This window comes from Tupaia chinensis, unplaced genomic scaffold (assembly GCF_000334495.1).
Source record: "Tupaia chinensis unplaced genomic scaffold, TupChi_1.0 Scaffold000671_1, whole genome shotgun sequence".
Taxonomy (NCBI): domain Eukaryota; kingdom Metazoa; phylum Chordata; class Mammalia; order Scandentia; family Tupaiidae; genus Tupaia; species Tupaia belangeri.
In genome coordinates this window covers 3339532-3366073 of record NW_006160193.1, presented here as the reverse complement: position 1 = coordinate 3366073, position 26542 = coordinate 3339532, and the positions used below count along the sequence as shown (strand labels likewise).

Genomic DNA, 26542 nt, shown 5'->3' with positions numbered 1-26542 from the left:
CAGGTGAAACGGGGTAGGGTGAGGCACTCTTCAAGGCCTTGCTGGAGAGGTTAGCTGTCATCCTGGGAGCTGCGCAGAGACATCGCGCTGTGTGAGAGAAGTCTACACAGTAAATAAGTCCATTTAGATTCCACTAGGAGTTTGGAACTAGTCTATGGTAATAGGGGCCAGAAGAATGGCTACTGTAGGGGATGGATGTGGACCAGGAAGGGCATGATGGTGCTGATCAGTTCTGGGCGTGGCGGTCACCTGGCTGGACGTCGAGGCCGTGCACTTGTCCAGCCAGGGCCGTGAAGCCGTGCGCCACGCAGTGGCTGCCCTACACGTCACTCCGTGAAGGCTAACTCCTGCTGCTGTGGAGGAGGAGACTGGAGGCAGGGGCATGAGCTGGGGGGGTCGGAGGAGCTGGGGACAAGGCTTCCAGGCTATGGATGACACCCACTGCACTTTCCAAGGCACGTCCCAGTCTCTGCTCTCCCAGGGCAGGTTTACTGATATGTTTTGAAACTTCCCGAGTTTGATTTCTACAAGCCAGCATTTTTCTGACTTAAGAAAAGGGAATCTGAGAGCAAGTTGAGTTGTAGATACTTGATCATAGAGTAACTGCCGAGGGACCCTCCCATGGTTCCAGGCATTGTAACCATGAATTCAGTGGTCTCTCACCCGGAGCAGATTAGACTCCTCCTGTATGTTCCAAGGAGATAGAAACTTAGACAGATGCTTCAGAAATACAGATTGTTACCTGACCCAAGAACAGCCCAAATGCTTTTCCCTGGGCGCTCAGGGCAGCGGCCTCTGTGGATTGCTGGCCATGAGCCAAGGTCTCGGCGAAATGTTGGGGACCTGAATGTCAGTAAGCAGGAGAAGGCATCCTCAGCGAGCCCGATGTCTGGGGAGAAACTGGTGTGCACGCAGCGGGGGCCCAGCAGTAACTGAAGAACCGATGAGGAATTGCAAGGGTGCAGAGGAGAGAAGTTAGGGCAGGAGGACCGAGAAGGCTTTAAGGGAATGCCTGAGCAGGATTTTTAGAAAGAACTAAGTCAGTGAACAAGCGACTGAAGTGTTACAGTGAAGGGATGGAACGAGGGTGGGGGGGCAGAGGTGCGCCATGCAGAGGGACAGGTGCGCGGAGGCCTGTGACAGTGTCTGTGAGGACCGGGGGCCATTGGGACTGCTGGAGCATGAGGTGCTGGGGCTGGGCTGGCACCCTGGGCCTGGACAGGGAGACAGTGGAGACTGGAGTGGGGTCTGAGCAGTAGACAGTTCAGGAGGTCTGTAGCAGGAGGTGGGTGGAGATGCTGGGTGTAGCTGCGTGCCCACGGGCAGGGACCGGGGAGAGCAAGCTCGGAACCCAACAGTGTGTGCTCCTGTAGACCTTGCCACTCTCCACCCTGAAATTTCATGATTTAAACAGAGGCAATAAGGTAGCATTTCCGAGTTTAAATTCTAGAGCTGCCTCTCACCCAAAGTGTGAGCGTGGACAGAGAAAGGACTGAACCTGAGAATGGAAAAGATGAGAGTAATACCTGTGGCCCAGAGTGTCCAGGGAGATCGAATGAGGAGCAGTCTTAGCCCAGGACCCGACAGGTGTAAGGGGCTGCTCTGCGGTTTCAGTGAACAACCCGAGTGGGGCAAGCACTCAGGGAAGACTTTGGGGGACGTGAGGGGCCGTGGGCAAGGTCACCGTAAGGGCCGGTGCAGAACAGCGTCACCACCCCAGGCCCACTGCCGGTGAGAAGGCCCAAGGTCTGGGCGCTCCTCATGAGAGTGGCGCTCTGGAGTGGTTTCGCTCACGGGACAGAAGGTGTTGCTGGCGGGCCTGAAGGGAGAGGCGGTTGAGCCATCGCTGATAGCCAGCTTCTGCGTGTCTTCCTGCCAGCCGAGTGGCTCTGCTATATTTGGAAGTATGATTAGAGTCCTTATCACCAGACTGCTGGGTGCTTTCAGTTGGTTTCAGGGTCAGTTCAGTGGCCTCCCCAGCAGCCACTGAGCAGGACTCTGTCCAGGCTGTGCCGTTGTTCTTGGCCGCAGGTGCGTCTGCGAGTGTGTGCGAGTGTGTGTGTGTGTGTGTGTGTGTTCCTTTAAGAAGACAGTCTTTAAGCAGAGGAAAAGGTACCTAAGCTGTTTCTCTTCCTGCTCTTCCTCTGCCTTTTTTTCTGCTTTTGATCACAAAATGACTGATTCCTTTCATTTTGGCTGCAAGTTTTACTTTCTGGTTCCCTTTTGTTCCAGGATTGACTGACCTTGTATTTCACACTGTTTCTTAGAAGACTTGCTGGATACACAAGTTCCATGTCGTTCTATACACGTTAGATGTGTTGGAGAAGATGCACACCGTGCGCCTGAGGGACTGCTGTTCCCTGTTGTTTCAGCACAGGATCATATTCACATGGCTTGACAACAGCGTCAGTGATCAGCGTGAGGGGACGTAAAAGGTTCATGGAAAAGTAGTGTTAAAGTGTAAAGTCATTTTGGTGCAGAAATTGTTTTGATATCCATGTGTCGTTTTTTCATAATGCACATTTCCGTGGACCTGCAGAGGACCCCACATACCTTAGTGGGAAAACGCACATTTTCTGCCTTTCGTCCTATCACAATTTTCCACATCGTAGTAGTCGTTTCCTTTTGTAAAAAACAAATAGACTGAAGTGTGCCGTTGGCCTCTCCCTGATACTGAGCGCAGCTCCCTGGTCAGTCTCCAGGGAGGTCATCTTTGTGGTGGTTTGTCGATAATTAGGGCGTTGATTGCTCCAGTAGCTCCCCGGCTAGACTGTCTCTCTCCCTGGGTTGCTGTCCTGAACCAGTCCTCTCTGGCGGATCAAACCCAGGCCCCTTGAGCCACAGCAGTTCACCCGTCTTTCAGGAGTCTGACTTGTTTGGCTCCCTGAGACCTCCCCTGGGCCATGCTTCTGTCCTCACTGTGCTTCCCTCCCACTCTTGGTCCCGCCCCTGCCTGCAGACTGCCTTCCTCGCCTCACGCACCCCCTCCCTACTTCCTCTGGGACCTGCTACAAATCCTCCACAGACAAACATCATCTATGTCTACCTGCAGTGCTGCCCTGCGTCTCGCCTGCTCCTGGGGTTGTCTAGTGGTCTCTGGTGTGTGGGACAATGACAAAACTCGTGTGGGGGGGAAGTGCCAGATTGGAAGGCGATGGGAGACCTCATTTAGGTCTAGAGTCTTCATTGCCCTCCTGCCAAAGCCTGTGCAAGGCACTTTGGATTTTGCATGGAACAAAATGTAGGAATTACACCGGCTTCTGAAGTCCCTTCCAACTCTCAAATGTCCTCAATATTTGCTCAGAAAGTCTGATGAGTTCTTATGATGTAGTCATTAGTAATGACAAACGGTTCTTTCAAAGCAGAGTGGCGAGAGAACATCTAGGCATTGGCGCCTCCCTGGGAGGCTGTATGTGTCTGACGTGTACATAGGGAAAAACGGCACACTTCGGTCTGTTTTTATTCTTCATGTCTGTAGTCTGAAATACACGTTTTAGTGTGCACAACAGTGCACAACAGAATTATGTAATTTAAAAAATTCGAGCGGGGCCAGCAGATGGCATAGTGGTCACATTGCTGGACTCCTACATAGACGACTGTGATTCGAGTCCTAGACCCTGTGGCTTAAACTCATGCAGGGCGCGTGTGCGTGCGTGCCCAAGATCCCGAGAGGAGAATGGAGGAGAAGGGATTGCAGCGTGGCCATCCCCCCGGGGGGTGATTTCTCGCTTTCTGTCTCTCTCTCCCTCTCTCTGTGTGTGTGTCTCTGGGAAGTGCATGCACCCTATAGCAAAAATCTCTCTTAACATTTTTTTTAGAGTAAAATTTGCTTCCATCATAGTTACTGTAGATGAAAAAGAACGAACTTTTTTCCCGAGACTTTAAAGCAGACTTCCCTCCTTTAGGATCCTCCTAGTACTAATGTAACACATTTCCTTTTCTGGAGGGAAACTTCAGGACATGGCATACGTGAGGTAAGATCTCTGAGTCTTAGGGCCAAGACACTGCCGTGCCCCATTTTATCTACTGGCTTTGTTCTGTGCTAATGTGTTTTTCCCTGTCTTGTCTTTTCTTCACTGTAGTCAGAAAATGGGTAAGAAGAGTCGAGTCAAAACTCAGAAATCAGGCACCGGTGCTACAGCAACTGTGTCCCCCAAAGAGATCTTGAACCTGACCAGTGAACTGCTGCAGAGTAAGTTCTCCGTGGCTCTCCCTGCGCGTGGTGGGCCAGAGCCTTTCACTGGGGTGCATCCTCATGTCTTGTAGCTGTGGAAGCATGCTGGCTTAGCCTGTGACCTGGGCAACTTGCAGGACTCCCCTGTCTCGCAGTTCCCCATCTGTGAGGACAAGGTCTGGCACCTGTCGGGGTGCACAACTGTGGGTGAAGTTAGACGAGATGGGGAACCAGGGGCTCCTGTCGTATAGCCAATGGAACTGGGTCCAAGGACAGGCGCTGCTGCGTTTTAGCAGCGTGGGCTTGGACAGCTTCCCAGACCCCCGCGAGGCTCAGTGTTCTCATCTGTTAGCATCGATGACAACTTTCTCAGAGAGTGGGGCAAGGGCCACACAGGACTTGGCAGGTGAAGGTGCTCCAGGGCTTAACAGCCCGGCCTCTCTGAGAGCACCTGGGAGCTTAGCCGGGCCAGAGATGTTTAGTGACATTCTTTATGAATGTCATGGGCTGAAGTTTGAGACTTTTTGTTCATGAGAATAAAGTGATTTGTTACGTGCCTATACTTGCATTAGTAAGTTAAATTAGGTAACTTTAAAATTGTGATTGGTGCTAATATGTCTCAAATTTGGCTGTGAGCACCCCATTGACCTTTGTTCCTTAAATTAAGATTATTTAACAGGGCTAAACCTCAAATAAAAATTTAGCCGCCCTGGGACCAGCAGTTAATGTAATGGCTATTTCACTGTACTCCTATGTAGTAGATCGCGGTTCACGTCCTGGACCCAGTGGCTTAAAACTCAAGCCGGGCGTGTGTGCGTGTGTGCGTGTGTGCCCAAGATCCGGAGAGGAGAATGGAGGAGAAGGATTGTGGTGTGGCCATCCCCCCTGGGGGGGTGATTTCTCGCTTTCTGTCTCTGTCTCGCGAGGGCACGCACCCTATAGCAAAAAAAAAATAATAATAATAAATAAAAATAAAAATTAGCCGCCCCTACCTGACAGAAAACAGTCAGCAGCCAAGCTGGGGTCTGATCTCCCCCCCTCCCAATCTCTGTAGGCCCCTGTGGGTAGGCAATGCTGTTGTCCCTCCCCTGGAGTCTTCTGTTCCATTGCATTCCAGGCTGCAGGCAGTGCTCTGTGCGCGGGAGAGTGGAGGGAGACTGGCAGGCCTGCGTACTACCTGTCAGCTCATAGCCGGCTGTTTCAGTTATTCCCCACGTGTACTCTTCCTTAGAAGCAGAGGGGGCCCAGAGGCTTAGCAGCAACATGGGAAGGGAGTCGTCTCTGTGAACTGAAGTTCATTGTTAAAAAATGAACAAGCTACCCGTAGGCACACGTCTTGGTTAAATACAAGGTATCCGGGCCAGCAGGTGGCATGGTGGCTAAGGCACTGGACTCTCCATGGCCTACCATGATTTGAGTCCTGGGTCCAGCAGCTTGAAAATTACTCCGGTCACTTGTGTGCACACGCGCAAAATCCCGAGGGGAGAGTGTGCCCAGCATGCAGCCTTCCAGAACACCGCCCAGCTCGGGTGTTGGTCTTTTAGTCTGGCCCCACAGTAGACGCCTAGGTTCTTTTTAGCAGTGGCTGTGCCATCTCTTTTTTTAACTGCCCCGGAGTGCTTAATATAGTTCCTTACACAGGGATGGGAAGTGATTGTCAGCCGATTGTCCTTAGGGTTCTTGTAGACAGCCATTGTTATGGGCTTTAACTAGTAAGAAATACTGACTTTCAATATTACCTTCTTCCTACTATCTAGAAGTGTTTTCGAGAAATAGTTGGTATTTTAGCTTAGCCTTTCAGATTTTCCTGTTGGTAAACATACAGTGAGGAAAAGTTATCAGAGCAACAAGAATCTGTTACAGGCTCGTGAGATGCTCACACTTAGGAACCGGGTCACAGTGTAGTGAGGGGCATTTCTAGGGCTTTAGGGACTTGATACACTTTGAAAAGTTTATCTTTATACGTCTCACATTTAGTATGACTGGTGTACCTTTAAAAACAAACCACCCAAGGTGGGACCAGCAGTTAGCGTAATGGCTGTGTCACTGGACTCCCACATAGTTGACCACGGTTCGAGTCCTGGACCCAGTGGCTTAAACTCATGCTGGGTGCGTGTGCGTGCATGCCCAAGATCCCAAGAGGAGAATGGAGGAGAAGGGATTGCGGTGTGACCATCCCCCCTGGGGGGTGATTTCTCACTTTCTGTCTCTCTGTCTCTGTCTGTCTGGCGAGCGCACGTGCCCTGTAGTGAAAACCTCTCAAAAAAAAAAACCCACCCAATAGCAACAAGAAAATCCAAAGCCTCGTCCTCCTGCAGACGAGGAAGTTAAGATGCAGGAGAGAAGTGATTCTGTATCATGGCTCCTCCCGTTACAGAGTGCAGCAGCCCTGCACCCAGCCCAGGAAAAGAGTGGGAAGAGTATGTGCAGATCCGCGCTCTCGTCGAGAAAATACGGAAAAAGCAAAAAGGTACAGTGTCTGTAATGGTAATTGTGCCTTAGTGATGTTATATAGGAACCTGGCATTCGTTAGAGAGTACTGAAGGGTCAGCATCAGCCACGCCAACCTGAAAGGTTGCTTCCCAAAGGGCACTGAGATCGGGAGAGATGCTTGGAGAGACTGCGGAGCGCTTTTGTTTGGGTATGCTGCTGCTGCTGCGAGAGAGGGCAGATAGCCCAAAAATGTTTCTATCTGGTGGCTAAAACGACACGTCTTTTACTTATTTTTATTTTATGAAATAAACGTTCGACTCTGTTCTTCGTCTGTAGTTCCTCTGGGTTTCGGGACAGTGCTCAGCACTGTGTGTGGCCAGTGCACAAGTGTAGATGGCTGTGTGTTATCAGTGTTTATCTACCTCAGATACGTCTTGGTTAAATACAAGGTATCTGGGCCAGCAGGTGGCATGGTGGCTAAGGTGCTAGACTCTCCTTGGTCTACCATGGTTTGAGTCCTGAGTCCAGCAGCTTGAAAATCACTCTGGTCACTTGTGTGCACATGCCCAAAATCCTGAGGGGAGAGTGGAAGAGAAGTGTGACCACCCCCCCAACCAGGGGCGATTTCTCAGTCTCCCTCTCCCCTCCTCTCTAGTGCGTGCACACATCCAGTGACAAAAGCTAAAATAAATAAAGTAATTTTAAAGCCCAGGCCCTCCCTGCCACGCTGACTATGCACATATGTGCCTGCGATCTGGACCGCGTGAGACTGGGGTCATCATGGGGTGGGGACCTCTGTCTCTCTCTCTCTCTCTGTCTCTTTCTCAAGAACTAAATTTAAAAAGAGAAGAAATATAACAAATGTTACATGTAGAGCTGAAGCCCCAGTCTTTCATTTTTGTTCCCTCCCTGCTTGGGGAATGTTCATCCAACTGTGAATGTTCTTCTTTGTGTATAATTCCCTAGAAGTATATGGCTATAACGGATATATTTACGGTTTATGTAGATGGTTTCTTACTACTCGATTAAAAAAAACCAAATAGATCCACTTTGTATCGTTTTTGGTCGAGGCACGCAGATGCACACAGCTCCGGTGCGTTTGTGTGGATCTCCCTGCGGCCTGTGGGAGTGCCGCCCAGTTTGCAGGGCCGTGTGCTCAGTCCTCCTCATGCGTCCTGGGGCATACATGTGAGCTGCTGATTTTGTTTTTATTGGCATGTGCAAAGACGAGAGAGGGCCTGCTGGACTTTGGGGGGGAGCAGTACTGAGTCCGGAGTGTTGGGCACGAACCCTTCCTCCCCTTGGCTGTAGTGGGACCCGAGAGGCCCCGGTGCCCAGTACTCTGCAGGCGTCCTTGGGAACTGACAGGGAGTTTAGGGCTTTTGTTTGCCTTTCCTCAGTAAGGTATGTACTGTGACTATCTGGGATTCATTTAGAATATTTCAAGGTTATAGCGTTTAGACTTTCCCGTGTTAGTTGTGGTCTGTTTTTATTTTCAGAGAGTGATGTGAATGGTAATGTGTCCTAAAAGTAACTCTTGTTTTCTAAAATACGGATCAACATAGGTCTGTCTGTTACTTTTGATGGAAAAAGAGAAGATTACTTTCCTGATCTAATGAAATGGGCCTCTGAAAATGGGGCTTCTGTCGACGGGTTTGAGATGGTTAACTTCAAAGAAGAAGGCTTTGGTTTGAGAGCGACGAGAGAGATCAAGGTGAGTTTATGGATGCTGGGCTGAGGGTCCTGTGGACAGTATGGGTCTGGGGCTGATTCCTCGGGCTGCCCTGAACCTGGAAGGCACGTAGGCAGCTGGCTGGCACTCGCCCTGCCCGTGGCCACGGTGTCTGCCACGTGCGCAGGAGGAGCGGCAGCCCCGCAGCTTGTCTTCAGGAGCCATGCTGCTGACCTGTAACTAGGGCACGTTGGCCACATTCTGAGCCACTGGTAGGAGTCCACAGGACCACCTCACCAGCTTTCAAGGCAGAATTGTTTTGAAAGGGTGTAGACTCCTGGTTTAGGGGGAGAGCCAAGGCCTGGTCACCAAGTGCGCATGGGGCGGGGATGTGGCTGTGTGTAGGATGCCTATCAATCATCTGCGATCCGTAGCCAAGGGACTGGAATGGCAGCCCCAAAGGTGATCATGAGAGAAGAAAACAGACGTCTACAGGGGAAATGCTGCTTTTCACTCGTCCTTCCTTCCAGCTGGTGGGACGTCCCTCGCTCAGGCCTCTCACAAACAGGGACGGAACTTGTTCTGTTTGCTGGGCAGGGAGAAGGGACCGGGTGTGGCCTTTATCTTGGGGAAGCCAGGTGCCTGTGTGTGTTCATTTTGCCCCGCCCCCTACCCTGCAAGCGTTATAGGGGCAGGTCCACAGTGGGGGCGCCTGCCGAGATCCAGTGCTGCCCGTATCTAGGTGGAGGAGTTTCTAAATCTGGGATTCACTTGGTGATATTTTGGGTGGCCATCTGTTGTATCCCTGTGTCTGTCTCAGTGGTTCGGAACTTGGACGGATGACATGGATATTACCCATTTGGGCCCCCTCGGACCTCTAGTGACACTTTTAGTCTAGATGTAGCTGACCTCCCATCCGTACACTGAGAAGTCACTTACCAGGGTTGGGGACCTGTTGGGTATCTACTGTCTGAAGAGCAGATGGCCTGTTAGGACAGCAGGCTTCCTCGAGAAATCGGGTCTCTTCCTTCCTGATGCCATCAGCTATAGTGAGGCCAAGACCCGTAAAATACTTCAGGTTGACAAAGCCATGATGCCACATGTCTTATGTCAGATGAGAAGCATCATCGGGGTGGATGCTGCCCAGAGTAAGCATGTGGGCTGTGGTCTCGCGTCACTGTGTGCCACTTCCATCCCCTGCGGCTTAGGTAGAGATAGGACTTTGTCACAGTTCTAGAGGCTGCAGAGTCCAAGACCGAGCCTGTATGGTGCTTCCGCTGAGGACCTGCTCCTGGCCTGCATAGCCTCCCCTGCTTTGTCAGTGGCAGAGCTCCGTGTGTCCTTGCACATACACGTGCAGAATGTACCAGAAAGAAGCATCTGACACTGACAGAAATCGAGAATACATTAGTAAATCAAAATGTGTCTGAAGGACTTGTGCTTTAAAGATACGTATGTAGAGAAAGGAGTGCTATGTGGCTTCAGAGACTCAGCAGTGGGACAAGTCTCATTGACAGACGGGGCTTTTCGTTTGAGGTAGAAATACTGTTTTCTTTTTAGAACTTGAAGATATGAGTACAGCAAGGAATAAACACCTATGTGCTTTACTCCCCGTGTTACATTAATTTAAAAGTCCTTTTTTTGATTACTTACCTTCCCAGTAATCTCAGTAAGTAATCTTTCTACTGGAACCAGGATTTTAAACCATGTTTCTACGCCTTAGACTGCCGCATAAATCCTTACATTTTAAAGTATGTTTGGTATTTAGAAGTAAAGTACTAGTATGCAACCTTAAGCTGCATGTCATGTGATTAGATTTCTGACCAGAGATATGATTGGATTGAACACTTGATGATTCTGCTGTTCTCGTCTTTTTCCCCTAGGCAGAAGAATTATTTTTATGGGTTCCACGAAAATTACTAATGACTGTTGAATCTGCTAAAAATTCAGTGTTGGGTGAGAATAATTTCTGATTGTTTGTTCAAGGCAAAATGCGAATTACAAGAAATATGCAAACTTCCATTTTGTGATGCGAAGGCCCGTATTTGGTGGTTTTCTCAGCTGGTAAAATAGTTCCTCAAATCTGCATTAAATGTTTTCCATTTAATGTCAAAAGAAAGATGTACATGACTTTAAATGTTACAAGACTTTTTTTCTTTTGTTCTATAACTTTAGTAACTATTTTGAATAAATACTTTTTTGAAAAGTTTATGGAACTTATGCTGTTAACTTCTGGGTTCATTCAGGGCCCCTGTATTCTCAAGACCGCATTCTTCAAGCCATGGGAAATATTGCACTGGCCTTTCATCTGCTGTGTGAGCGAGCCAGCCCTAACTCTTTCTGGCAGCCCTACATTCAGACCCTGCCCAGCGAGTACGACACTCCTCTCTACTTCGAAGAAGATGAAGTTCGGTATCTGCAGTCAACACAAGCTATACATGATGTCTTCAGCCAGTATAAGAACACAGCCCGGCAGTACGCCTATTTCTATAAAGTTATCCAGGTGACAGTGCGTCTGTGTCTATCAAGTTATCCAGGGGACAGTGCGTCTGTGTCTATAAAGTTATCCAGGGGACAGTGTGTCTGTGTCTATGAAGTTATCGAGGGGACAGCGTGCCTTTGTCTATACAATTACCAGGGCACAGTGTGCTTATGTCTATAAAGTTATCTTTGCAAGGTTATCCAGGTCCAAGTGTACATTTGACAGGGTCAGGGAGAGAGGGGAATCGGTTGCATTAATGTTTCATTTGACTTCTCATTAAGACTACTTAAACATTTGCTTTGTAAATTAAAAGATGTTCAGTACATTTTATTTCATTTTTATACAAATGTCGCTGAAATACTTTTTTGAATCTGACCTCATTAGTGCCCAGTGTTAATATGACACTAGCTGTTCCTAAATTCCTAAAATATAAAATCACTAAGTTTTCTTATAAAAAAAAAGATTTCAATGCAATTTAAAAAATTATAGTGTATCTAATACAAAAAGTGCTCTGCATCTAAATTTCCCAAGAAAATGAAAATTCATTTTTGTAGTTTCTGCTATATATTTATTAGTAATAAAATATTGCTAGTAAATAAGAAATTTAGTTGATGACTTTCAAAGTGTATCATGTATTGCACTAATTTAATTAGTCCTAAGTAAAAGTATCATGTAGAAATCTCTTGAAGGTTTTAAACATGTGAATGACACCTGTCACACCTCTCTGGTAGCTCGTTTCCAGTTACGTGCCGCAGCACTCAAGGCTTGTGCCACAGAGCAGGGCGTGTCTCCACCTCCTGACGCCCCCTCTCCGTCGCTCAGGATAAAGTTGTTGGGCCTCTGGACGATATGCAGCAAATGGGAACACGAGAGCTGCTTTCCCCCTTTCTCTTTTCTTTGGGCATTTTGACAACCTAAATTAGGCTTGAAATTATTCCTTAAATGTTCTGTCCTGTTGTGTTTTATTTGCGACAAGTGGGTGGTAGTTTTCCATTTCTCAGTCAACCTTTACAGGGTGCCTGCTGCCCAGGAGCGTTATGCCCAGGGTTCTGTCTTCCCATCACCAAGTACTTCAAATGGAGCATGTCAGAAGTGATAGGAGGCCTGCTGTCTCCTATAGAAGTTACTTTGTTTTTCTAAAGCTTAGACTTTAGAAAGTCATCCAGGATGATCATATGGTATATATTTATTATAGCTTTTCTTTGAAGTTTGTGTGACTTAAAAACTACTGATGCAGCCAGATCAGGTCAGAACTTCACTTCCCAACCATAGTCTAAAATCTGGGAGGGCTCTTGGCGACCTGACTGGGCTGTGCTTTTATTCTTAGCTCTCAATTGCCTATTCTTAGTGACTAAAAGTGAAGTTGATTTTATAGGTCTGAGTCTTGGTCACTTCTTATTGTTGGACAGCCAACTGAAAACCATGCTCATTCTTTAATCTGGGCTGTTAGAGGTTGACTCTCTCTTACCTGAAATGCTTGGCACCAGAAGTGTTTCGGTTATGACGTTTCTGGATTTTGGAATATTTGCATAAACGTAGTGAGATATCTTGGGCATGGGCTCTACCCCTAAACACGGAATTCATTTATGTCCCACGTGTGCCTGAGACCCAGAGCCTGAAGGGATTTTGCAGAGATGTACTGCAGCCTACAGCGCTTGGGAAAGAAGTGCTGTGTCTCTCTTATTTTCTTGTGTTTCTGTCCTTTAGACCATGTTGTTTGGTAGTTCTGATTTCTGTTTTAAGCTGCTTCCTGTGTGTCCTTGTAATACTTTATGTTAGTATTTCTTAACCTTTTCTAAAAAAAAAAAAAAAAAAAAAAAACCCCCACCACAAGAGGCACCAGGCGTGTGTGTATGCGTGCCCAAGATCCCGAGAGGAGAATGGAGGAGAAGGATTGCAGCGTGGTCATCCCCCCTGGGGTGTGATATCTCACTTTCTGTCTCTCTGTCTTTCGTCTTTCTCTGGTGAGTGCATGCACCCTATAGCGAAAATCTCTCCAAAAAAAAAAAAAAAAAAAAAAAAAGCCCACACCCAGAGGCCAAGGAAAATGAAGCACATTCCTCCAAGACTATGGACTAAGCCCGGAGTGACCTTCACCAGCTCAAAACAGCTTCCATGTCTCATGGTTTTGTTGTTAGTTTTTGGACTTGTATTTTCATATCTGAAGAATTCATGCAAGTATTAATGTCTGCCCTAGCTTTAAAATTGTGTTGAATGACATACCATCGAGTCAGATGGACATTGTAGGAAAACATCCCTGCCTCTCCTAAGGCCTTGGGCTAGCTCTCTGTTTTAGTGTGCTTTCTGTCACTCACACCTGAATTCTATGCTGAGTATTTTGTAAGGAACGCAGATCTATCAGCTTGTGGTTTTGGAGGTCCAGGATCAAGGGGCTGCTCCTGACGAGGGTCTTACTGGTGAGACACCCGCAGGGTCGTAGGTGGCACAGAACGTCACATTATGAGAACAGAAGTGCGTCTCTGTGTGTTCCCGTCTCACTCTGGCCTTTCTCCCTCTTAATAAAGCCACCGGGTTCACTGAGGATGCCACCCTGATGCCTTTATCTATTATCATTTCCTCGAAGCTCCATGTCTTAATCATAGTTGGAGTAAGTCCCCACCCTCCTAACACCTTCCTAATACAATCGCATTTCAACACATGCAGTTTGGGGGACACATTACAGCTGTAGCCCTCCTGCCCTGCCATGAGAAGTGTGGTTACCTGCAGTAAATGCCAGTAACCCGTGTGGTTCTTTTGCAGAAGAAGAAAATGTGGTATTTAACATCGGTAAGCCACAGAAGGGATTGTTAAAAGTTTCCATACATAGTAATGAGCTTTTGTAGAAAGTTTATTAGCCAGTGATTCACATTACATTTCTGTTGGAATAGGAGCTCCAGGTAGCCCAGAATGGGGGTTCCTGTCTTGACAGCTAGGAAAGTCTTGGCTGTGGGGTAAGGGTTCTGCTTAGGATTCATGACAAAAACAGATTTAAGCAAATGTTATCTGAAATCTGTTGAGCCTGTTTTTCTCGTCGTGGAATGTTCTCATCACTTCTGAAAGTCTTCAGTAATAAGTCAGAGTGAACACAGATGCTAACATTGCCCTGCTGTTATTTTATCGGTGTCAGATTTTCTTACCTCATTACCAAGCCGTGTGTCTTTCTGATGCTTTTCTAGGATCAGATGTGAGAGTATTCGTACATCAGTTTGTATTTCACATTTTCGTTACAGTGACCTAACCTCAGTGTTTTTTGTTTGCTTGTTTTGCACTGTGGCTCCTACTCCTTTCCAGGGTTGTGGGAATCCTCTTCCCCAGAGAAAGGCACGTGTTTACGATGTTATGAACATTTATAGATCATTGGTTGGGGGATGTCCAAATTTCCAGAACCCTAGTTGCAGTTTTTAGTTACGATTTCCTGTTTAAAATGATTTTTGTGGAGGCCCGTACTGACTGCCTCTGAACTGAGACCTGCTCCTCTTCTGATCTGGCTGTTGGCTTGAAGGTCTGCCAACATGGTGCTCGGTCAATGCGTTCTGGTGCATCAGGGGCAATAGCGAGCTCCATTCGGTTTGGTATCCCTGGTGGTGGTCCTAGTCCTTAGGAGACGGCAGGGAAAAGTGTGTTAATAGTTCATTCAGCCTTATGTCTTGCTTCATGCTGTGGGGTTTTTCTGAAAGCACTAATAGTGATTTATAGAATTATAAATCCCTTTAGGTAGATGTCTCTGTATTGCATTTAAAAAAGTTTTTACTGTTTTTCTCTTTGATTGTTGTTGCCTAAAAACTAGAAAAACCATTTCCTGTGCTGTTTCCTCCCAACAGTTCCTTTGGTCAGGGGCCTTTTAGTGTGGGCACTGGTTAGCTCAGATTCCCTTTAGGCTTCATCTTCCCTCACAGAAATCTGGGGAAAACCATATCTTTCTGGGCCTTTGTTCATCGCATTTGCTTTGGTTTTCTGAGCCAGCTATGAAGAGTAGTTTAGTTTTTACATTGTATTCTTCTGGAGGTGTTCAGTATCCATTGTATCCTTTAGGATGATAGTATATAAGCAGAAGCCCCAAGCTCAAGGAATTTGAGAATAAACTTTGTATTAAGATACAGTAGCTTGGGACCTGCAGAAGATGTAGTGTTGCTGGACTCCCACGTGGAGTCTTGGACCTGGTGGCTTAAAACTCACTCTGGGCACCAGTGATTGTGTGCCCAAATCCCAAGAAGAGAAAGGATTGCAGCGTGGCCATCTCCCATGGGTGATTTCTTGCCACCTTGTGTCGCTCCAGTGAACGCACATGCACTATAGCAGAAATCTTTAAAAAGAAGATACAGCACCTGTCGGCCACACCGTCTGCTTCATTTTCATGTTAAGGAATGCCCACACCCAAACTCAGGGCTCTAAGTTTAGAAACTATGGCTAAGACAAAGTTGGAAAAGGCCTGTTTGCCTTGAGGACCCTGCTAAGGGTGAAATTTCTGTCGTCCTGTGAAACAGGAGCCAGGGAGGAAGAGAGGAATAGCTGCAGGAGACAGCGTGGCATCTAAACCGCCGTGGAGTTTTCAATCTAGAAACATGCTCCTCGCAGGTCAGAACATAGCACAGTTGAGCTCTCCGTCGGGACTTCTGCATGGAAGTATGTGAGCAGTTTGTGATGCAGGTCAGCAGAAAAGTCGGAGTTGGCTGAAACCCAAGTTTGAAGTAGTATAATCCTGTCAAGCGAAGCAAATCCTGTCAGATTTTATGTAAGGTAGTTGAAGTTAGTTCAAATATTTCACCCACGTCAATGAAATATAAATAGATCCTGTGGATGAACTGTGTTTGATTGATAATTTCATTTAACTGTTCAGTTGCTGTGACATGGGGGTGCCAGCTCGTCCTAAAAATAAGAATCATCTTGGGGAGCTGGCAGATGGCGTGGTTGAGGTGCTGGACCCACATGGCCGACCACAGTTCAAGTCCTGGATCAGGAGGCTTGCTTTCTCACTTCCCCTTTGTCTGTCTGTCTCTCCCTGGTCAAATTAAAAAATAATAATAACCACTGTAAATAAATAATTCTTTAAAAAATCATCTTGGGTATATATGCACGTGTTGTTGAGATTGGTTATGACTTGAAAGCCGAGTTTAGCAGAGTAGAGGCGTGTCTGTAAGATGAACTACAGTTCCTGCACGGGTCTCATAGCTCACATGTTCTCACATTCCTCAGAGGTTCTCTTTCGTGTTAATTGCACAGCACGAGAGGTGCAGGGCAGGTATGGAGATGGAGGAAATGCAGTGGGTGTGACTGCAGTGGGTCCCTTCTGGGCTGGCGTCCGTCACAGTGAGCCCCACTTTCCTTGCTGTCCATGTCAGGGTGGAGCGGGCGATCTGAATGACTGCCTTCCTCGAATAGGCAACTCCTGCCTAGCCAGGCCTGAGGTGGCGGAGGAAACCAGCAGCCGTATTCATGGCCGATGTCCTGAAAATAGGGCCTGCCAGCAGGCGGAGGAACGTGTCACTCTTGGTTCTTGGCACCTGTGGCAGTTGTGGTTGAAGACAAACAGTTGCTTCTCCTGTTCCTGCTGTTCTACTTTCTCTGACGGAGCCACACAGGAACAGCATGAGACGTGAATCTCCTAAGATGTATTTAGCCTAGGTTTTCATGAAGCTCTCATCTTCATGTAGAAATCTCCCAATAAGTGTATACAGGGCCCCCAGAAGGGTGCACGGAATTAGAGAAAGAACCTCTGAGTGTCAGACCCCAGTGCCCTGAAACACAGGGAGAGGCACGCTCTGTATCTGATTTACAGATACACTCGCATACCTTGGCAACAGGCAAGGGCGACACGTGTGTGTGTGTGTGTGTGTGTGTGTGTGTGTGAGACTCCACCCCTCTGGGGGCAGCGGGCGTGCGGGAGCATCCAGTCTGCACGCAGGTTATATTCCAGTTTGCCACTCTGAGCCGACATGGACCTTTTCTCCTTTCTCACCTCCCTGTCTGTTGGCTCCTTTCCCTCCACTTTAGAACTGGTTAAGAGACTTCCATTGTAAACGAACCAACCAGCTCCTCCGGACCTGACTCTACCTATAGTTACCACCTTACCTTTTAGTTTTTAAACCTACTGTATCCTCTTAATTGTTTAAATTTATTGCATGTCTCCTAAGTGTGAGGGGATAGGAACTAGTATTTTGCAAGTTTTTTTTTTTTAAGAATTATTTTATTGAACTTCAATTGTTATTATTATTATTATTATTATTAATTTGACTAGAGAGTGACAGAGAGAAGGAAAGTAAGAAAGCAAGCTGCCAGGTCCAGGACTTGAACCACAGTCGGCCATGTAGGAGTCTAGCGCCTTAACCATCTCGCTGCCTGCTGGCCTTGGAACACACAGTTTTTAACTTCGTATTTTTAAACAGTTTTAGATTTAGAAAAAGTTGCAAAAATAGTGCAGAGACCTCTCCTATGTACCCACCCAGCTTCCCCTGAAGGTAGCATCTGTCCTGACCGACCGCAGTACAATGACCTAGCCCAGTCAACCGTGGTACATGACACTGCTGCTAACCTTTAGGTCTTACTGACTTGCACCACATGTCCCACCAATGTCCCTTTTTCATTCCAGAATCTCACGTGCATTTAGTAGTCACCGCTCCTCAGTCTGTCTTCCCCTTGCATGACCTGTCTTCTTTCTGTATTCGTGGTAGAGTGCGTGCACCCCATGGGGTCTGGCCACACCCTGGTCCCCTCGCTGCCGTCCTCTGCTTGTGTGTGTGCCTGGTGTGCTTCAGGCTGACTTGCACTGGGGATGCAAGCCGCCCTTGCCATGTGGGATGTGGCTTCTCTTGAGCACGTGACAGCTGAGCAGGGCCAGCTTCCTGGGAACCCTTTCTGGAGAGCGCTGCGGACTGGCTACTGGATAGTCTCCACTTGCTTTTGCCCAATGTTCTTGTGGTTAGACTGAGATTGTGTGTTTCTAGCAAGAATTCCATAGAAGCGAAGTTTTGTCCTCAGGAACATGTGAATCAGGGTGTTTCCCCCTAGTTTTCCTGTGCAAGTTACCAGTGTTCATTGTAATTAATAAGCGCCTTGTGGAAAGATGCTTTGAGGCTACACGGACGCCCTGTTCCTCATCACACTTCCATCTGTTTATCTTCACATCTGTGACACTTGCCTGCAGTGGTTACCACTGTGGTGGTTGCCAAATGGTCATTTTCTTACATGTGTTAATTGGAATTTACTGTAAGGAAGATGTCTGCTTTTCCCCACTTAATTGGCTGTTCATATCAATATAGACTCAGATACTTATTTTACTTGATGGCTTATAGAGTCCATTACTGTATCATTGATTTGATTAAAATTTGCTCAAAATGACTCTTCATATAAAGATATCTGATTTTCTCCTCAGTTATAACCATTTTGAGAGTATATATCTTGTGCAATGTTTACCATAAAGCTTAGTACATGGAGGCATTTCATAAAAATTTATTAAAATTAATCAACTCATAGCGTAGCAGATCACTCAAAAGCCCACGTAGGCTCGATGTCAGGAGTAGTCGTGGACCTGCTTCTCAGGAACTGTCTCCTGGCCTCCCACAGGCCCGTTTCCCTGGAGGCAAATGTATTTTGTAGTCTTTGTTTTTAGGGTTCTTGCCATAGGGCATGTGTACTCACTGGAGAGAGAGTAACGGTGGAGGGAGTGAGGGATCACCCCCTGCGGGATGGTCACTCTGTAATCCTGTCTCTTCTGTTCTCCTTTTGGGATTCCAGGCACACATGACACAAGTTTGGTGTGATTTTCAAGCCACCAGGTCCGGGACCCAAATTGCAATCAACCCTGTGGGAGTCCAGTGTGGTAACCAGCACACCACCTGCGGGCCCCATATGTGACTTGTTCTCAGCCAGCTTCATGGCAATGTCACCTCTGCTGGCTTGGGCAAGTGAGCTACCAAAGCGTGGCAGGAAGGGACAGGGTCAAAGATGATGGTGAGGACAAGAGGCGGCCAGCTCAGGGACTGGAGGGGCTGAGATGAGTGAGTGGTGGACCTAGATGACCTGGGTAGTGGAGGGGCGTGGAGGGGCAGGAATGATTTCTGTTTTCAGCTGGTTCCTGGGAGCTGGCTGGGATGTTCCTGGTCAGGTAGGTGGTTGTTGTGCCCTGGGTCTGGCTGGAGGAGGAGTGATGGTAGATCAGAGTGTTCGTGTCCATGTCTTAGGGAACCCCTGGGAGCCGCACACAGTGCCCGTGCTGCTGCTGTGGCCACCGCTGTGGTGAGCACGTCCGGAAGGCCACTGGTGCGGTGTCTGGCTCCCTTCTTTGAGCTTTGAACCTGAATCACTGGTGAGGGCAGGAAGAGTGCTGGTTGTGCAGGTGGAGAATGGGAGATGCCGAGCTGCCTGGCGGGGGCCTACAGCCCCATGGGCTGGAGCTGGGCTCTGAGTAGCCGGTTAAGCCCCGAGCAGTGCCCCTTACCATGGTAGCTCACCCAGCTGCATCTTAGTTATCAGTCCTTCAGGTTTCTTTCTGGTAGCAATTTTGGGAGAAAGAGGTAAGAAGCTAGCTCTAGGGGCAGAGCAGTTTTGTTTGAAATCTCCCATGGGATATGATTTTTTTTTTTTTTTTGAGAGATTTTTGCTGTAGGGTGCATGTGCTCAGCAGAGAGAGAGGGGAAGTGAAAAATCACCCCCTAGGGGATGGTCACACCACAGTCCCTTCTCTATTCTTCTCCTAGGATCTTGGGCAGGCATGCACCCGGGCCCGGTGTGAGTTTGAAGCTACTGGGTCTGGGACTTGGACCACAGATGGCCATGTGGGAGCCCAACGAGGTAACCATTATATCATCTGCTGATCCCCATGGGTTATAATTTTCACAGGAAGCTGGGGGAGGTGCTCTGACCGGAGGCCTGGGAGGCCTTGTGTTGGCAGAGCCATCCTCTGAGCCTACTGGCGATGTCCTTCAGCCCCTGGAGGGACACCCCTCCCGACATCCCTGTTGAGATTTGGAAGGTGCTCCTTCCTAGAGGAGGTGACAAGCCCATTTGGTTTTCCCCCATTGAGAAAGCTGGTAGTGCATCATTATTTTTATTGCTATCTTTCCCACTGTGACTTTTTGTTAAAAATTTATTACTTTTTTTTAACATTTAATCACATATATCTTTACAGTGTTACAGCATTTCTTTTTCCAGCACAAATACCATGCATATCAGTCGAGACAAAAACATTTACTAGATACATCATTAGCAACAAATAGCTTTTCATTTTTTATGAGTTAAGCTGTCCTTTTTTTTCCTTTTCTTCCCCTTTTCCTCTCCCTCCCTCTATTACCTACCCCTCTATTACCTCCACCCTTCCTTTCTCTAGCGTCTACTGTTGCCCTCTCTGCGCTGTACCTTCCAGACTTTGAATTTCTGCCATAGAGTACAATCGGTTTATATGGAGTGGGGACATACAAAGTCTGTTCTTCATAGTCTGGCTTGCTTTGCTGAGCCTTAAATCTTCCATATTCATCCACCTTGGATTAAATGTCAGGGTTTCTCTATTTTTGTTTTGTTTTGTTTTGCTTTGTTTTAATGGCTGAGTAGTATTCCATAGAGTACCTATGCCACATTTTTCCAATCCAATCATCTATTTTTGGATATTTTGGTTGAGTCCAGGTCCTAGCAATTGTAAATAATGTAATGCTGCAGTAAACATGAATGTGCAAATATTTTTCCAGTTGAGGGTTTCTCTACCCTTTGGGTAAATACCTGAGAGTGGAATTACTGGGTCCTTTGGTAGTTCTATTTGTAGCTTTCTGAAGAATCTCTATATTGTTCTCCAAAGTAGTTGTACTAATTTGCATTCCCACCAACAGTGTAGGAGAGTTCTCTTTTCACCACAGCCTTGCCAACACTTATTATTAATTTTTAAAATTTTAGCCATTCTGACTGGGGTTAAGTGGTATCTCATTGTGGTTTTGCTTTGCAATTCTCTTATGGTAAGAGATGTCGAGCATGTTTTCATATGCTTTGGGTTGTTCATCTTCTTCAGAGAATTGTCTGTACCATTCATTTTCCCATAATTTTTTTAAAAGAAATATTTATTTACTGAGATAATTTTTTAATTTGACCAGAGACAGAGAGAAAGAGAAGAAAGAGAGAGAGAGAGAGGGAGAGAGAGCAAGTCACCAGGTCCAGGACTTGAACCACTGTTGGCCATGTGGAAGTCCAGCACCCTTAACCATCATGCGACCTGCTGGCCCCCATTTTCCCTTTTTAATTGGATTGATTTTTTTTTTTTTTTTTTGTATGTAAGCTGCTTGAGTTACCTGTATATTCTGGCTGTCAGTCCCTTATCTAAGGTATGATTTACAAATGCCTTCTCCCATTCTGAGGGTTGTCTTCTCATTCCACTTATTGTTTATTTTGCTGTGCAGAAGCTTCTCAGCCTAATCTAGTTTTATTTGTTTATTTTTGTGACTATTGCTTGCTTGTTGGAGCATTCCCCCCCCCCGAATTATTTAATTTAATTTATTCATTCTTTTATTTTAATTTGACCAGAGAGAGAGAGAGAGAGAGAAACAAGCCACAAGGTCTGGGACTGAAACCATGGTCGGTCATGTGGGATTGTCCAGCACCTTAACCACCACACCACCTGCTGGTCCCCTGGAAGTCTTCTTTACGAAGTCTTTGCCTAATCCAACATCTCCAAGAGTTTCCCCCCTGTCTTTCACCAGTATTTTTATAAATTGAGGTTTTATGTTTAGATCCTTAATCCATTTTGAGTTAATTTTTGTTAGTGGTGAGAGATAAGGATCCAGTTTTATTCTTCTGCAGGTGAATATCCAGTTCTCCAGCACCTTTTGCTGAAGTGATTTTCTTTTTCCCATTGGATTATCTTTTGTCAAGGATCAGTTGGTTGTATGTTTTAGGGTTCATTTGAGGAGTCTCAGTTCTGTTCCATTGGTCTACCTGTCTTGCTTTTGTGCCAGTACCATGCTGTTTTAACTCTCACAGTTTTACAATATGTTTTGAGCTTGGGAAGTGAGGTACTTCCAACCTTATTCTAAACTCTTGCACGATACTGCTTTGGAGATATGGGACCTTTCATGCTTCCAGACAAATTTTATGCTTGTTTTTTCTATTTCTGTGAGGAATATCTCTGGTAGTTTGATTGGGATTACATTCAATTTGTAGATTAGTTTGGGTAGGATTGACATCTTGATTATGTTAATTCTTCCAATCCAGGAACATTGGATGTTTTTCTACTTTTTTATATCATTTTAAATTTATTTTTCCAGTGTTTCATAGTTTTCCTTGTAGAGATCTTTGACGTCTTCAGAAAGGTTTATTCCTAGATATCTTATTGGTTTTGTGGCTACTGTAAATGGGATTTCTTTTTTCAATTCTGTCTCAGTTGGTCCATTGTTGGCTTTTCCCCCACACTTTATTGATTCACACAATTTCTTAAATAATCTAACTACTTTCAATAGCAACTTCAGCTGATATATACATATCTGTGAATACATGTCTCACTTTAGTTGTGAAACTCTGGGTAGAATGAATATACTGTAAGGTAGCATCTAGCTTATGCTATATATCTTACTATGGTCATTAAATTGGTATTTTTAGTATATTTTTTAATTTCAAGAAAAGCAGTTTTAACTTTGATAAATCAAAGAAATGCTAAGGAACTTTGCTTAAAACTTACAGCCAGGAGGAAACAGGTTAGGATTCTGTTCAAATAGTAGGTACATGAACATATCAGCAGCTCTAGACAGGACAAAAATCCTTAAAACCAGAAAACGAAGCCTAGAAGAAAATCAGCAATGTTTTAGTCAAAAGTCATAAAAATTCTATTGCGCCAGTTCATTCTCCTGTACTTAATCTACCTTCTGTTGTGATTCAATCTTCCCAATTAAATTCTGTGATATAATACTCAACTCTAGACATGTTCCTACGATTAAGTTGGCCATTTTTTTTGTTTGTTTTTGAACTCCTATTTCTGTGTGTGTCTTAATTTAATTTTCCTGGTATAGCACTTCCTTCAGAACTTCTTGGAGATCTGGTCTGGTGTTGGTAAATTTTTTCAGATTTTGTTTATCTGAGAATGTTCTTGTCTTTTCCTCCCATCTGAAGGATAATCTTGCCAGGTACAATATTCTTGGTTGAAATTGCTTTTCCCTTGACACTTTGAATATATTTTCCCATTCTTTCCTTGCTTGTATTGTTTCCAATGAGAGTTCTACTGTTAGCCTGATGGAATATCCTTTGTAGGTAACTTGACGCTTCTCTTTTGCCTATCTTAGTGTCTTGTCTTTGTCTGTGATTTTGGTCAATCTGGCTGTAATGTGTCTTGGAGAATATCTTCTTGGGTTGATTCTATTTGGGGTCCTTCGTATTTCTTGGAACTGGATCGTTGAACACCTCTCCAGGTTTGGAGAGTTTTCTTGCAGGATTTCATGGAATAGATTATCAATGCCCTTATAAGTCTCTTTACCTTCTGGATATCCGGATTATCCAGATGTTTCAATGTTTGATGGTATCTAGTATTTCTCATATTATTCTCATTTTTTTGGCCAATTTTCTCAATCTTCGAGGTGGATTTTTCTCAGCCAGTGATACTATCTTCTACATCTGAGATTCGATCTTCTGTTTGATCTAGTCTACTTTTAATACTTTCAAGGTAGATTTTGACTTCCTGTATTATACCCTTCATCTCTAACAGATCCTTTTGATTTTTTTTTATAGTGTGTATTTCCTCTTTCAGATTTTGCAAGAATTTCCTCACCTCCTGGGATTCATCAGCTCCTTTCTACTGCCTCTTCTGCAGTTCATTGTCTCTCTTCCATCTCTGTTAGCTTTGTCACTATGAATATTCTAAAGTCTTTATCAGACATTTCCTTGAGTTTCATTATAATGTCTGATGATGAAGAGGAGTTATTCTTTTCCCTTGGAGGAGAAGTATTTTCTTGCTTTCCCATATTTCTTGTGGCCCTTCAGTGGTTTCTAGTCATCTGATGGTGTGTTTCTTCCTAATTCTGAAAGTTCAATCTGAGCGTTCAGAGGCATGCAGGAGGAGGTGATCTGCAATCTCTCTTCTGTTCCGTTTTCACTCTTTGTGCATCAGATTCAGGGGGAATAGAGGAATATTCTGACCCTAATTGTGTTCAGATGTTTGGATCCTGTTCACTTGGACTTGTCTAGACACTTAAAGCATAGAGGCTATTAGAAATTAATCTGGAGGGGGAAGTCTCAGCAGAAAATCTTCATTTTTAGTCAAGGAAAGCAATATTTCACAGCTCAAGTTTGGTGTCCCATCTCTTGATTTGCTAAAATCTTGTTGAGAATTTTTGCATCTGTATTTATCAGGGTTATTGGGCCTGAAATTTTCTTTTTTTGTTATGTCCTTGTCTGGTTTTGGAATTAAGAATGATCAGAGCTTCATAAAATAAATTTGAGAGTGTTTCTTCCTTTTGAATTTTTAGACATAGTTTAAGGAGAATAGGGGTTAGTTCTTTAAAAGTTTTATAGAATTCAGAAGTAAAGCCATCAGGACCTGGGCTCTTCTGTGTTGGGAGACTATTACTGATTCAATCTCATTGTTTTTTATGGGTCCGTTCAGAATTTCCATATGTGTCTAGAAATGTGTCCATCTCATCTAGGTTTTTTTGTTTGTTAGTATGTAGTTGTTCACAGTATTCTCTGATGATATTTTGTATTTCTGTTATATCTGTTCTAATAACTCCTGTTTCTTTGCTGACTTGATTTATCTGGTTCCTTTCTCTGTTCTTGATTGATCTATCTAATGCTGTGTCAATTTTGTTTATCTTCTCAAAGAACCAGCTTTTAGTTTTGTTTATTTTCTGTATAGTTTTTTTTTATTCTGTGTTTCATTTATTTCTGCTTGAATCTTTATTATGTCTTTTCTCCTTGAGATTTTGGAATTTTATGTTGTTGTCTTTCCAGTTCTCTGAGTTGTGTCATTAGATTGTATATTTGCCACCTTTATGCTTTTTTCTTGTGGGCACTAATTGCTTTCCGTTTCCCTCTTACTGCTGCCTTTGCTGTGTCCCAAAGGTTGTAAACACTTGTTTGTTTGTTATCATTGGTTTCTATGAACCTATTGATTTCAGTCTTAATTTCTTCTATAAAGTCATTTAGGAGTAGGTTGTTTAGTTTCTGTGTGTTTGTGAGTTTTTGAGGGCTCTTTGTGTAGTTGATTTCAAGTTTGATTCCATCATGGTCAAAAAGATGCCTTTCTTTACCTTTGAATTTGTTAGGCTTTTTTTGTGTCCTGTATGTGGTCAATCTTTGAAAATGTTCTATGTGGGGGTAGGAAAAACTTAGGTTTTGTGGTAGTTGGTGAAATACTCTGTAGATGTCTGTCAAGTCCATTTCATGTATGGTGTCATTTAGATCTTGTATCTGTTTATTTTTCGGCTAGATGATCTGACCAGAGGAGTCAGTGGGGTGTTGAGATCCGCTACAATTATTCTGTTGCAGTCTATCTCTTCCTTGAGATCTAACAGTTTCTCTTTGATGTATTTAGGTGCTCCAGTGTTGGGTGCATAATTTACAAGTGTTCTATCTTCTTGGCGAACAAGTCCTTTTAGTACTATGTAATGTCCTCCTTTGTTTCTTCTTCCTTCTTTCATCTTAAAGTCTGTTTTGTCTGATACCAGTATCACAACTCCAGTTTTTATTGGTCTCCGTTTGCATGGAAAATCTTTTTCCAGTCCTTCACTTTCAGTCTATGTATGTCCTTATTAGGGAGGTGTGTTTCTTGTAAGCTGCATATAGATGGCCTCTGTTTTTGTATCCATTCAGCCAGTCTGTGTCTTTTAATGGGAAAATTTAATCCATTGACATTCAATGTTATTTTTGTTATTTCAGATTTATCTGTCATTTTGTTAGCCATTTTCTCAGTTGTTTTTGTTCTCTTGTTTCTGTTTGTCTCTCTTTAGTTACCATGATACAACACACCCCTCAATACTTTCTGGTCTATTATTGGTGAATTCTTCCACTTTTTTGGGGGAGTGGGGGGGAGAGAGGTTTTTGTTTTTTATTGTATTTATTTATTGTTTTTTGAGAGGTTTTTGCTATAGGGTGTGTGTGCTTACCAGAGAGACAGAGAGACAGAAAGCAAGAAATCACCCACCCCAGAGGGGATGGCCATGCTGCAATCCCTTCTCCTCCATTCTCCTCTCAGGATTTTGGGCACGCACGTACACGTGTCCGGTGTGAGTTTAAGCTACTGGGTCTGGGACTCAAACTGTGGTCAACTACATGGGAGTCCAGTGACATAGCCATCACGCCAACTGCTGGTCCTGGGGGGTGGGGTGGGGGGAGAGGTTTTACTATTGCACTCTCCAGAAAGACAGAGAGACAGAAAGTGAGAAATCACCCCCTCAGGGGGAGATGGCCATGCCGCAATCCCTTCTCCTCCATTCTTCTCTCGGGATCTTGGACATACACGCACATATGTCCAGCATGAGTTTAAGCCACTGGGTCACTGGGTCTGGGACTCAAACCACGGTCGACTACATGGGAGTCCAGAGACATAGCCATTATGCCAACTGCTGGTCCCCCAAAATTGATGTTCTTTAAATGTTGAATACATCTTCCCATTTTTTCCTTGCCTGCATTGACTCATTTGAGAGATCTGACATTAGTCTATTGGGATAATCTTTATAAGTTCCTTGACATTTCTCCCTTGCTATTTAAAAAATATTGTCATTATCTTTAATTTTTATTAATTTGGCTATGATATGCTGGGGGGAGGATCTTTTTATTTTGACTCTATTTGAGGTCCTTTTTATTTTTTAGGTCTGAATTTCTC

At 45.1% G+C, this 26542-nt stretch overlaps 1 protein-coding gene across 2 annotated transcripts in view; it reads left to right on the top strand.

Annotated features, from left to right (window-relative positions):
- Positions 1 to 3854: 3854 nt before the first annotated feature.
- The window catches only part of SETD3 (SET domain containing 3, actin N3(tau)-histidine methyltransferase), a 68018-nt gene continuing 45330 nt past the window's right edge, over positions 3855 to 26542 (top strand). The window contains exons 1-6 of one of the 2 annotated variants that reach the window (XM_006159974.3): positions 3855 to 3974; positions 4083 to 4192; positions 6552 to 6644; positions 8173 to 8321; positions 10163 to 10235; positions 10526 to 10782. In XM_006159974.3, the coding sequence (XP_006160036.1) occupies positions 3961 to 3974; positions 4083 to 4192; positions 6552 to 6644; positions 8173 to 8321; positions 10163 to 10235; positions 10526 to 10782 (696 nt within the window). In that variant the 5' untranslated portion in view covers positions 3855 to 3960. Of the gene's footprint in view, positions 3975 to 4082; positions 4193 to 6551; positions 6645 to 8172; positions 8322 to 10162; positions 10236 to 10525; positions 10783 to 26542 lie in introns of those variants that run through there. The other variant, XR_003551334.1, reaches the window with a different exon arrangement.